Source organism: Ranitomeya variabilis, chromosome 1 (genome assembly GCF_051348905.1).
Source record: "Ranitomeya variabilis isolate aRanVar5 chromosome 1, aRanVar5.hap1, whole genome shotgun sequence".
In the NCBI taxonomy this organism is placed as follows: Eukaryota; Metazoa; Chordata; class Amphibia; order Anura; family Dendrobatidae; genus Ranitomeya; species Ranitomeya variabilis.
This window is the reverse complement of record NC_135232.1, coordinates 310,386,470-310,399,526: the sequence shown is the minus strand read 5'-3', so window position 1 is coordinate 310,399,526 and position 13,057 is coordinate 310,386,470. Positions and strand designations below refer to the sequence as shown.

The 13,057-nt window shown below is 42.4% G+C and overlaps 1 protein-coding gene across 9 annotated transcripts in view; it reads right to left on the bottom strand.

Moving 5' to 3' along the window:
- Positions 1-13,057, bottom strand: part of EMID1 (EMI domain containing 1) — a 224,204-nt gene that overhangs the window by 187,478 nt on the left and 23,669 nt on the right. For all 9 annotated transcript variants that reach the window (XM_077296678.1, XM_077296635.1, XM_077296653.1 and 6 more), the window contains exons 2-3: positions 8,825-8,938; positions 7,861-7,964 (exon numbers count right to left, since the gene is read on the bottom strand). In XM_077296678.1, the coding sequence (XP_077152793.1) occupies positions 7,861-7,964; positions 8,825-8,938 (218 nt within the window). The remainder of the gene's footprint in view (positions 1-7,860; positions 7,965-8,824; positions 8,939-13,057) is intronic.

Sequence of the window (13,057 nt, the reverse complement as noted above, 5' to 3'; positions counted from 1 at the left end):
CAATCCTGCATATATTGTATGCTGACCCTTAGTGTTACTGGGTGACAGGTACAAATCTTTACCTAATCCCTGTGAAACACATAAAACCCTCAGTAATCTTCTACTATATGGCATAATCCTTTGAAAAAGATTTAATGCTGTTCTATATGCATATATGGGCTTACCTCCTCCTTCTTACTAGACTCATGTGAAAAGCAGTACTCTACAGCCAACTTTGGCGATGGTTTATGTTAGTCACATGTTTTCCATTTTCTGCATTGGTGTTTCCTATTAGAATTTCCTAGCCCTAAAGGCTGTAAAGACTGCTGTAAAACATGACTCAAAGGAATATGTACTAGAATGGCTGATTTTGAATATGCAGTGACTTAAATAAGTATTGAACATGCCACCAATTTTCTAAGTAAATATATTTCTAAAGGTTCTATTGACATGAATTTCTCACCAGATGTCTGTAACAACCCATCCAATACACACAGGCAAAGAAATGAAACCATAGATGTCCATAAATAAAGTTATGTGTAACAATAAGAAATGACACAGGGAAAAATATTGAATATGCTTATTTAATACTTCATACAAAAGCCTTTGTTGGTGATGACAGCTTGAAGACGCCTCCTGTATGGAGGAACTAGTAGCATGCATTGCTCAGGGGTGGTTTTGTCTCATTCTTCAACACAAACACCCTTCAAATCCTGAAGTTTCCATGGGCTCCTTCTATGAACTCTGAGCTTTAGTTCCTTCCATAAATTTTCTATCTCATTCAGGTCAGGTGATTGGCTGGGCCATTCTAGAAACTTTATTTTCTTTCCCTGAAGTTAGTTGAGAGTTTTCTTGGCTGTGTGTTTGGGATCATTGTCTTGCTGAAATGTCCACCCTCGTTTCATTTTCACCATCCTCGTAGATGGCAGTAGATTCTTATTAAGTATGTATCGGGACACCTGTCCATTCATCTCTCCTTCAATCATATGACGTTTACCCGTGCCGCATACTTAAAAACAGCCCAACACCATGATGTTCCCACCTCCAAACTTCACTGTTGGTATGGTGTTTTTGGGGTGATATGCAGTGCCCTTTGGCCTGCAAACAAGGTGTGTATTATGTCATATTATGTCATTCAAACAGTTAAATTTTGGTCTCATCTGACCAGACTATATTCTACCATTATTTCACTGGCTTGTCTAAATGTTGTTGAGCAAACTTTAAATGTGCTCGAACATGCTTTTTTTCAGTAATGTAGTTTTATGTGATGAGCATGCATACATGCCATGGAGGTTGAGTGTATTACTTATAGTTTTCTTTGAAACAATTGTACCTGCTGATTCCAGGTCTTTTTGTAGCTCTGCACAGGTGGTCCTTGGCTCTTGGACAATTGTTCATATAGTTCTTTTCACTCCTCTATCTGAAATCCTGCGGGGAGCACCTGGTCGTAGCCAGTTTATGGTGAAATTATATTCTTTCCATCTTTAGATTATGGCCCCAACATAGCTTACTAGAACCTTAAGTAGTTTAGAAATTCTTCTGTAACCAATGCCATCAGTATGCTTTGCAACAATAAGGTTGCAAAGGTCTTGAGAAAGCTCACTAGTTTTACCCATCATGAGATGTTACCTCTACGTGACTATAAACGCAACAAGACAGTCTTCAGAAATCCAAACTTGCTGAATTTCAATTAGATCACATACATATTGGATGTTGTTATGCTGACATAACCATTACTTATGGCTGGGGCTGCTATAAATAATATTTAGATGATGCTTTATAACATCTTCACTTGGGGTCAGTGGCAGAGGACACGTAGAGAGGGTAGGAACTGTGCTACCTAATATAGCGCATGACTAGAAAATGGATAGAGGAAACATTCGAATGTGGTGTGTCACCCCATATTACTGGAGAGAGCTTGGCCTGTTCATAAGGAGAGCAGGAAGATATCACCCGAGTTGAGATCCCAGGGAGCTAGTTGCGTGGCAGACACGTGAAACTGGTTTCCGGCTGGAAGCACATAGCAAAACCAGTATGCCGACATACAGCACTTGTTCAGCCTTATCTTTCCTGACTGTTTGAAGCTTCACGCCTTCGTGGAGGCGAATATGTAGAGAATGATGTCCCCTCAGCATGGACTGGAATGGATTCAGGGAGAAGTGGAGCTTCCTTGCTCTCCCTTGATTATATAGGACTGGTACAAATTGCGATAAATCCTCGGTGTACGCACATGCAATGTATTATACATCTCCTAAGTCATAGTGCAGTGCCCAAAGTAGTTCTGGCACACTGGAACAAATCTACTGCCATGCGTCAACTGTTTCACTCAGCAACAGGAGGAAGGGTACTGGGATTCCACAAATGTTAAAGGGGTTGTCCAATAAAGGAGAACTGCTTAATCAGTTCAGGGACCCATATAAAGTTAAAACAATGTGCTGTATCTTCATGTCTCGCAGCATTGCCGTTCCAGAAATGTCAGTGTTGCTGTTTCTGGAGGGTGACATGACATTACTATGTCACGCGACCACTGCAGCCAATCAGCCTTTGCTAACCCTTTAAGAGACTATGTGTCTGTGCTTCGGCTCCACCCAGAGAGGAGACTCTAAAAGCAGCGGTGTCTTCCAACTTATAGTGATGTGGCTATTTACTATGCAGAATCTACACACCTCTTACAAATATACTGCATATATGACCATAACATGTACCGTGCATTTGTGTTTATATTGTTCTTCATAACACAGTTTTTTAGGATAAATTAAAAAAATGTGACAATTTCTATTTAAATGAGTGACCGGAGGAAGTTCCTGTTTGCCATTTATCATGCCATCTTTCCTGCACCCTTCACCCGATGTTCCCCTCGGGAGATGCTAGTGTTGTATATTGTGCTATGTTAGGAAACTATGAGATCCAGCACGAAGGGCACAGTTCACAGGGACTGAAATAATCTTAGATCTGCTGTAGATTTACATCTTCCTTCTGTCACAGCCAGGAAGAGACACAGTTGTTTTGCCAAACTGTACAACGCCCATAAAATGCACCGTATGATAGAGTACAAGGTCTCTCGCACCTCTAGGATTGAATCGTGACTACTTGGAACAAATGACTATGAATACAGAAAACTTAGCAATATTAAAGTGTTCTAGAATTTTCAAACATAACTATATGGTTGCATATTAAAATTATTTTATTAGACAGTGCGTACATTTTAAATTTACAGTAGGTCAGTTTTATATCTTCTTAATCTCATTTTTGCTCACTACGCTAGATTATTGGCAGCACTAGAGAGCCACTAAACACCTAGGGTTCAGTTGTCCACTCTGCCCACTGTCAAGTGTTATCATGGCCAACGGGCTAAACATGCAGCTTCAAATAAAATTTGGAATTCACTGTGATCATGTTCACTAGAAAGTGTGTCCAGGGCATGAAACACCACATCAAAAGTTTTTGATTGTTTTGAACCCTCCTCTGACCTTCCTCTGTTCCTTCAGTCCTTGATCTGCTGGTGACCTGCCCTTAGCTTTCCTGTTGCCCCTTCACTTTTCTCTGCCACCATCCACTGTGATAATTAAGTGGTAGGCCTTACTGTACCAGTAATTCAACTTATGAGCACTGTACAGTTGACGTATACTGTAGGTCATTTCTATGTTGACCACATGAAAATGTAATATACAAATTGTATTTGAAAGCAGAATATATTACTGCTTTAAAGAACCACTCAAGTGCTTTTTTATTGTAGTGCTGGAGTGGTGCTACTAATCCAAGTACCCTGCCTCTAGTCTTCTACTTACCAGCTGCCATCTTTAGCTTTTATCAGCGCCGATCCAGTTGGTCTTCAGCAGTTTGTGACCTGAAGATCGCTTTAGTGTTTCCTGGAGTGATCCAGAAGTCATAACTCAATGTATGTCTATGACAGCCAGAACAAGGATCTCATAGAATTGCATTGAGAACTTGTGACTTTTATCTCTGATGTCCGGTCAGTGAGAAGTTGCGATCACAAGATGGTGGCGCAGGACCGGAATGGCGCTAAGAACAGAGGAATATGGTGGCCAGTAAGTGTAGCGCCCCCACTGCCGCAGGGCCGAGGGGTACCCGGTACCGGGCCTCTGAGTCTCTGCTCTGGGGTTGTCACGGTGGCTAGGCCCGGTCCGTGACCCTGCCGAGGGGCGTACAGTGAATAATAGATATGGATGGTGGTAGTGGTGATGGTGGTGCGGTGCAGTAAATAACGAGGACACCAGGTTGCAGTCTCTTTACCTCTTTACTGAAGATCTCTGGGTCCTCAGTCCGGAATCCAGATAACCAGGCTGCGCAAGTCCGGCCGGTCCAATGGCACCTCCAGAGTTCTCTTAACAGGTGGAAATCTGTGCCTTCCTTCTAGCGCTAGGTGTTGCGGTCCTTCCCTGCTGTGCTTACAGAAAGTCCCCACAACTGTTGTGTCCGTTTCTTAAGTTCCCTCACAACTTGATTAGATGATGTTCTGCTAATCCTCCGTCCCTCCCTGATGTTGCGGTTAGGACGGCACCCGTATGACGGGTAGGCTCGGAGCTCTTCCGGGACCCTAGAGTCGCCCTCTCCACAAGTTGCCCCCCAAGACTGCATAGGTGATTTGGGTGAGACAGCCCGCCTTAGACTGACTGTCCTGCCGTTGGTTTAGAGTATTGCCTGAAGCTGAATATTGTAATACTCCCTCGGCGTTCCGGCCGCCGGTTGTGTGCCTCAGTAGGATGTTGCCTCGGTCTCACAGCACGACTCCTACTGGTATTCTCCTTCTTGCTTTGATCTCGTTTCTCACTCAGCACAATCTATCTCGCTTCTAATCCTTCCTTGGGCACCGCCGCTATGCTGAGCAGGCACGGTCCCGTTACATTCCTTCTTGTAGCCAGGCCTCTGTCAGGATCCCACCCCTGACAGGGACCCTACCGAATCTTCTCCCACAACACCCTCTGCCACAAGGTGTTGCCTGGTTCCAACCCAGTCAGCTTTCTGCTCTAACTTCCTGCCTGACCCCCAGTTTACCCACAATGGTGGGGAGTGGCCTAATGAATAGAACCCTTAGCTCCCCCTGGAGGCCCGACTGTGAAATGTATTGGTGTCTGTGATACCTGGTCAGATGAACTCCTTCAGTGCCATCGGACGTACCATAGCTCCCCTTAGTGGCGGAGCCACAGTACTGCAACGACCAGGACTCTGGGGCGCTGCATAAGCATTATATGAAGTGCACGGAACTTAGATTAATAGCACCCTTCCAGTGCAGAAATGTAAAAAAAAAAGCGGAAGTCATGCTTTAACATACAGTAAAGACCCCCTACCTCCAAGTAACACTTATATATGTCGTAGAAGCTAAGGATTTGGAATACATTGTGTCTTTAATAGCACCTGTCGTTATGTGTTAAAAGGGCTTACTGAAACTTTCACCCGAGACGAACAAAAACATGAAGTCGGGCCTGACCTCGATCATCAGCCTGTGAATGCTCCACATGTTCTAAGCATACTGCCTTGGAAAGTGACTTCCAAAGTAAACTGATTGCTAGGAGAGAAACTCCTTTGCTTGTGAGGCTTGTGATATGTAGATTATAGTTACTTGTATGTTACAGTTAGTGTTCATGTTGCTGCGATTCTAAAATCCCATCAGACTGAGGGAGCTATACAGAAATATTGCAAATAAAGCTGCTACAGAAGTGACTATGTATGCATATGGAAACTCTAGAGGAGTCTACTTTATCAAAACTTGGAGGAATTTAAATCTCTGGGACACTGTTTGGCCATAGATCTAGTTTGGAGGAACAGCACTGGATAAACCAGGGGGAATGGAATGTAAGGAGTTAGTGACACTGTTGCTCCCCCCAGGAACGGCACAGGTTATCTCGTGTCACCTGTGTGATAATGTTTATTTGCAAGATGTAATATTGCATGTTTTGTTGTTGTGATAATGCAATGCTGCAATAATGTACTGTATTATTACCTGAACATTTCAAGTAAAAGGACAAACAACCTAATGGAAATCTGATGACTCTATTCATGTCTATGGGGTTCTTCTAGTGCAATTGGGTCCATCTGTAATGGATTCATCATTGCCATGATTTGTTATTTTGTTGCTAATGCAATACAGAAAAGCAGAAGGGAGAATGCTGGTATGAACCCAGCCTCAAATTGTAAGATCCACTGTTTGTTGCAGTGATGTCTAGTTTATCATTGTGCCTGGGAAAATTCAGTAAGAACATCATGGTGAAGAAAGTGGGTAATAATAAGTGAACAACTCTCTGCCTCATAAGAGTTATTTTGGCTTCTTTAAAAATTCAGAGCAGGAGTCATACTGATAATGTATTTGATGACATCACTTGACCTATGTGGCCATAGAGGGTCTGCAGGGTCAGTAGACTGGCGGTCGGGACGCCATTACATCTGGTTCAGCTGACACAACCAGAGCAGGGCTGGTGAGGAGGGCAGATGATTTCTGGGACGAGTTTAGCTTCTTTTATGTGGATCTCATCTGCTCTAAATTTTCCAAAAGCCAGAAAGCCACTTTATCCTATCCTAGTTCAAGTAGTATACTCTATTTCTGATGGAGTCTTAGCGTATGTGCACACGCTGTGGATTACTCTGCTGATTTTTCCGCACTGATTTTGGTAAATCCGCAGGTAATCCGCACTTCCGCATTACCGTGGATTTACCGCGTTTTTTCCGCGGTTGTTGTGCAGATTTCACCTGCGGTTTTACACCTGCCGATTCCTATTATGGAGCAGGTGTAAACCGCTGCGGAATCCGCTCAAAGAATTGACATGCTGCGGAATACGTTTCCGTGCGTTTTTTTCCGTAGCATGTGCACTGCATATTTTGTTTTCCATAGGTTTACATGGTACTGTAAACGCATGAAAAACTGCTGCGAATCTGCAGCAAAATCCGCAGCGTGTGCACATACCCATAGGTGTAACCTGTTGAGGAGACTTGTTAGAACCAGATATTCATGACTGGGTTGAGGCCCCATGTGCAAGACAGAGGGGAAGTGAAACAAAGTGAAGCCTAGGGGTATATCTGTTATTTCCTTGTACTGGGAAGGTATAGTATAGTTTGTGCCACCCAGAAACCATCTCTGATTAGCAGCTGCTATACCTTGTAAAATTGAAAATTCTTGTTGCCTGAACAAGCTGGTGACAGGTCTCTATCCGCAGCTAGAATCAACACCACACTCATTGAAAGGTTGGCAGTATCTCAGGTGAACCTTGCAAGTGCATATGCAGAATGTTGGAAAATCTTGCCTTATCCTATACCCTACCAATAGGCACAATTTAGAAAAAATCTGCACTGCGCATGTACATTTTTTTGTGGGCTTTCCTTTATAATCAATAGTGATGAGCGAGTGTGCTCGTTACTCGAGTTTTTTGAGCATGCTCGGGTGTTCTCCGAGTAGCTTGGGCGTGCTCGTAGATTACGTTTGTGTCCCCGCAGCTGCATGATTTGCGGCTGCTAGACAACCTGAACACATGCAGGGGTTGCCTGTTAGGGAATCCCCACATGTATTCAGGCTGTCTAGCAGCCACAAATCATGCAGCTGCGGGGACTCAAAAATAATCTATGAGCATGCCCAAGATACTGGGAGAACACCCGAGCATGCTCGGAAAACTCGAGTAACGAGCACACTCATCACTAATAATCAATCAAACTAAAATTACCCCATGACAGTCTTGTCATCCGTTGAACCCATAGGAGTCCATTGACATGTTTGGCGTAACTGCTAGGACAATTTGCCAGCACATGCAATGAACATACATTGCAAACACAGTGTGAATAAACCCGAATACATCAGTTTCACATTTAGATTTCTCTGCCCACCAAGTGACCAGCACCAGCACATGCAACATTTAGCAAAATCAGATTTGCTACCTTCATCACAGCTTGGTCCTCGGTATCCAGGACAGCATCTCCACTCCAATGTAGTCACCGTCTTATAGCTGAGTCTATAGGTTGGTCGGACAACTGTCCTATAACTAAAAATCCAATAAGATATTAATGAATGCAGTAGACAAAAAAACAACATTAGTTTTGCAGAAAATGTGCAATAATCACAATAAGGGATACTAAGAATGCCATTTCAGACTGGCCAGTCTTAGGCCCCTTTCACACATCAGTTTTTTGCCATCAGTCACAATCTGTTGAATTTTGAAAAAAACGGATCCAGCGGCATCAGTTTTTTTCTCATAGACTTGTATTAGCGACGGATTGCGACGGATGGCCTCACGTTTCATCCGTCGTTTGCCAGATCTGTCAAAAATTGTTTGTCCGGTGGCCGGAGACAATGGTCATCGTAACGTTTATTTTGTCCGTCGAAAAAACAGACAGCAACGGATCCGTCGCCGTCCGTCGTTTGCAAGAATGGAAGGCTGTCGTGCCGGATCCGATTTTTTTAGGATCCAATTAGCCGGATCAGCTAGTCTGAAAAAAATGGATCCGTCGCATCAGTTTTTCACAATCTGCGACGGATCCGTTTTTTTCAAAATTCGACGGATTGTGACTGATGGCAATAAACTGATGTGTGAAAGGGGCCTTAATGAATGCATTGTTGGAGTAAAAAGCTTTCATTTATCTTTACATGTCCTTCTAATTAAAATTTCTGTCGACTCTGACAAGATGCAGATTTTGCTATGGCTGCTGATGTAAGTAATATCATGCCTCCTCCTGGATAACCTCATCCGCTTTTGTCACCAAAAATGAGAGGCAAAAAAGGTCTCAAATTATTTTGTAAATCTGAAATGCAAAATAGTTTGGAACATTGAATTTCCACAAAACTGGTGCTCAATGTTTAATTTCCCAAATTGTGCCTTCCAAGCTCAGTAGTCTGTATTCTTACCTTCCTCCGGAGCAGCCTGCTGCCCAGTGACAGTTCTGGTACACCCTCTGCAGGAAAGTGCCATTCTGAACTTGACACGTCACCGTGCGAGTGATGGGTACAGAGCACCAATTTCTACAATGACAAAGACGTCACAAGTGGAAAGTAAATCTCCATAGAATTGTATTAAGTGATGGTTTATTGCAATGAGTTTAGGGGCTTCTCTCCTAGAATTTTACATTTGTCATATTCTATTCAGCCATTTGTCACCTATGTTGCTCCATAGGTTGGTGAGAACTAATACTGGCTGGAATACTGAAGCCTTCACAATTACATCCGCGCACGAGAACATTAACAGAAAACTTCTAACACTTATTTGACAAGATCCCCAAGACGGATTTCTTCAACCCAGGGATCATTTTAATCAGTGACAATATGCCTGTTGTTTACTTATGCTTACAGGTTCACTTTAGGGCGCATTCAGACACCTGTTTTTCCATGTATGAGAAAAACAGGCCAAGTTTCATTAGTGATTACCATCAGTGTTTTATTGGATTTTCATCAGAATGTCACCTGAGTCTCATCAGAGTTTGGTCCAATTTTCCCCAGCTTTTCCCGAATGTGAAAAAAAATGTCTCCACCTTCTCACACGATTGTATAACACGGCTGAGTGCTATCTGATGATTAGCACTTGGACCAATGTTATACAATGGGGCAGTGAAGATGTGCAATTTTTTTCTCACTCTGATGCAATGGAAAAGATGGAAAAAAGTTCTCCATCTTCTCCACACCTGTGTTGCGATTCTCTCATGTGAGAGAACCTGATCACACTAAGAAGACAATCGACTCAGACTCTGACAGAGTTTGATCAGAGTGACATTAGCAAAATTGTTCCAATTCTCTCACATGAGAGAATCTACATCCCTGTGAGCGAGCCCTAACAGTCTCTGAAAAATGGACAGCAGTAGGATTGATCAGACACACTTGGATCAATATCGCACATGACTCTGCAATTGCTTGTAAACAGCCCCATAGATGGTACAAGTGCTATCCGTGAAAAACATGGATAGCACTTGTACTTGAAAAACTGACGTCTGAAGGAGCCCTTAGGCGGATTTAACAATTCAGGTTTTTTATTTTCATATGAGCCATTTTTGAATCATCTTACAAAAAACCTTGTTGCATGTTTTTCTTACATGAAAAAAAACTTAGATTATTAAACCCATTAAACAGAAAAATCCATACAGCACATGGACGAAATTTGTGTGCAATCTGATTTTTTTCACAGTATCATTGACTTGCAGTGGTGAGTTTGACCTAAGTAGGACATGTGAAAAAGGTGTATTGATTGTAATAAGTTCATGATTTATCCGTAAAAATAACAGATTTCACCTGTCCCAAAACACTGGTCTATGATATTGGCCTTACAGTCAATCAGTGTTTTATGTAGCATAAAGCATGATACCACCGAGGACAGTGATTGGCTGCGGTGGTCACATAGGGCATATGAGCTGTGTGGTCTGCAGAAAAGTTGAATACTAGCAGAGAGAATTTGGGAGGCAGCATTGGAGCGGCGATAAGTGGCAGGTGAAATATATATTTTACTAGATGGTAGCCCGAATCTAACGCATCGGGTATTCTAGAATATGTACCAGTATGTATGTGTGTATATAGCAGCCACATAGTATATAGCACAGGCCATGTAGTATATAGGAGCCACATAGTATATAGCACAGGCCACGTAGTATATAGGAGCCACATAGTATATAGCAGCCACGCAGTATATAACACAGCCACGTAGTATATAACACAGCCCACGTAATGTATCACAGGCCACTCAGTATATAACATAGGCCACGCAGTATATAACACAGGCCATGCAGTATATAACAGAGCCCACACAGTATATAACACTGCGCACGTAGTATATAACAGCCCACATAGTATATAACACAGGCCACGCAGTATATAACACAGGCCACGTAGTATATAGCAGCCACGCAGTATATAACACAGCCCACGCAGTATATAACACAGGCCACACAGTATATAACACAGCCCACGCAGTATATAACACTGCCCACGTAATATATAACACAGGCCACGCAGTATATAACACTGCCCACGTAATATATAACACAGGCCACGCAGTATATAACACTGTTCACATAGTATATAACACAGGCCACGCAGTATATAACACTGCCCACGTAGTATATAACACAGCCCACGTAATATATAGCACAGCCCACGCAATATATAACACAGGCCATGCAGTATATAACACTGCCCACGTAGTATATAGCAGCCATGCAGTATATAACACAGCCCACGCAGTATATAACACAGGCCACATAGTATATAACAAAGCCCACGTAGTATATAACACTCCCATGTAGTATATAGCAGCCACGCAGTATATAACACAGCCCACATAATATAAAGCAGTGTGGGCAACATATCCCTTTTAAAAAAAATAATAAAAATAAAAAATAGTTATATACTCACCCTCCGTCGTCCAGCGAAGCTGTACCGATGCGCGAGCGGCTGCCGCCAACTTCCGTTCCCAGAGATGCATTGCGAAATTACCCAGATGACTTAGCAGTTTTGCGAGACCGCTAAGTCTTCTGGGTAATTTCGCAATGCATCTCTGGGAACGGAAGCTGGCGGCAGCCGTGCGCGCATCGGCGGACGACGGAAGGTGAGAATAGCAGGTTTTTTGTTTTTTTATTACTTTTATCATTAGATTTTTTACTATTGATGCTGCATAGGCAGCATCAATAGTAAAAAGTTGGTCACACATGATTAAAAGCAGCGTTAACGGAGTGCGTTACCCGCGGCATAACGTGGTCCATTAACGCTGCCATTAACCCTGTGTGAGCGCTGACTAGAAGGGAGTATGGAGCAGGCGCCGGGCACTGACTGGACAGAAGTAGGGAGGGACTAATTCTCGGCCGGGCTGTGCCCGTCGCTGATTGGTCGTGGCAGCCAGGACAGGCAGCTGGCGAGACCAATCAGCAACGCGGGATTTCCGGGACAGACAGACGGAAGTACCCCTTAGACAATTATATATATAGATCATCAGCAGTTTTGTAATTATCTTGGACTTTGAAGAAAATATGGAAAAAAATAAGTTTTAAGTAAACGTAAAAAATTAAAAATACTATCAGAGAAAGCAAAACAAATTTAAAGTTGCTGCTAACTCAGTAAACACTTTTTTTATTGCACAATTTTTTTCTAATAAAATATTAGGAATGGTTTTGTGACTTCAAATTAAGCTCTGCATTTCACAGACAATTTCCAGATATTGTGGGGGTTTTGTGTGAAATTATGACAAATTTTTTCTCTGTTTTTATTTGTGTTGCTACAAAAAACACAAAGGAAATAAACATGTGAACAACAATACATGTGCAATTGCAATAATTTTCTGGGAGAAATACTTCCTCTTCTGGAACAATTTCAAGGGGGCCAACACGTTCTGCCATGACTGTATGCTGGGAAATTAACTACACCATACACCATAGCTTAGGTTCTCATTGAACAAATTTATGCAAAAAGAATACTATAATATTTTTTAGTACAAAGACTGCCAAAAAAAAGAAAGAGTTTACCTCGCCATGTACAGTATGTTTAGTCATTGTGGAAGCTTCTAGACAACGTAAGCCAGAGTATGCAATATACTTACATATAGACTACGGTCAGATGGTCATAAATTCTCTCATCTTAATCTCATCAGGCAGATTATGCAAACGACATGCTGATCAGAGTTTGATCAGTGTCAGCATAGTGTGATCTGATTCTCTCAGATGATAGATTCGGAGCACACTGAGGAAAAGATGGAGAGCAAAATTTCTCCATCTTCTCCATTGTGTCAGTGCGCAGAAATCAGACTGCACTCAGATGTCATTCAAGTGCCATCCGATGATTTCCACCCACCCAAAGACTTGAATGGGCGAGTGGCAGATTCTGACAGTGAAAAAAATTGAGCATCAGCACTGCCCCATTGAATAACATAGGTTCGATTAATATCCCGATAAAACATCGGATAGCACTCATCCATTGATCATAATGAGTTTGGTGCACATGTTAGAGACTTCCATGCCCATACACTAAGTGTAATTAATATTGTGATAGTGCTTCCCCTGACTACAGCTATATTTACATGTCCTGCTCACAAGAGCTTACAATCACCTGTATCTAACCCTTCAAACTTCATTTGCAGCAGTCATGGAACAGCATATTTGCACAATATCA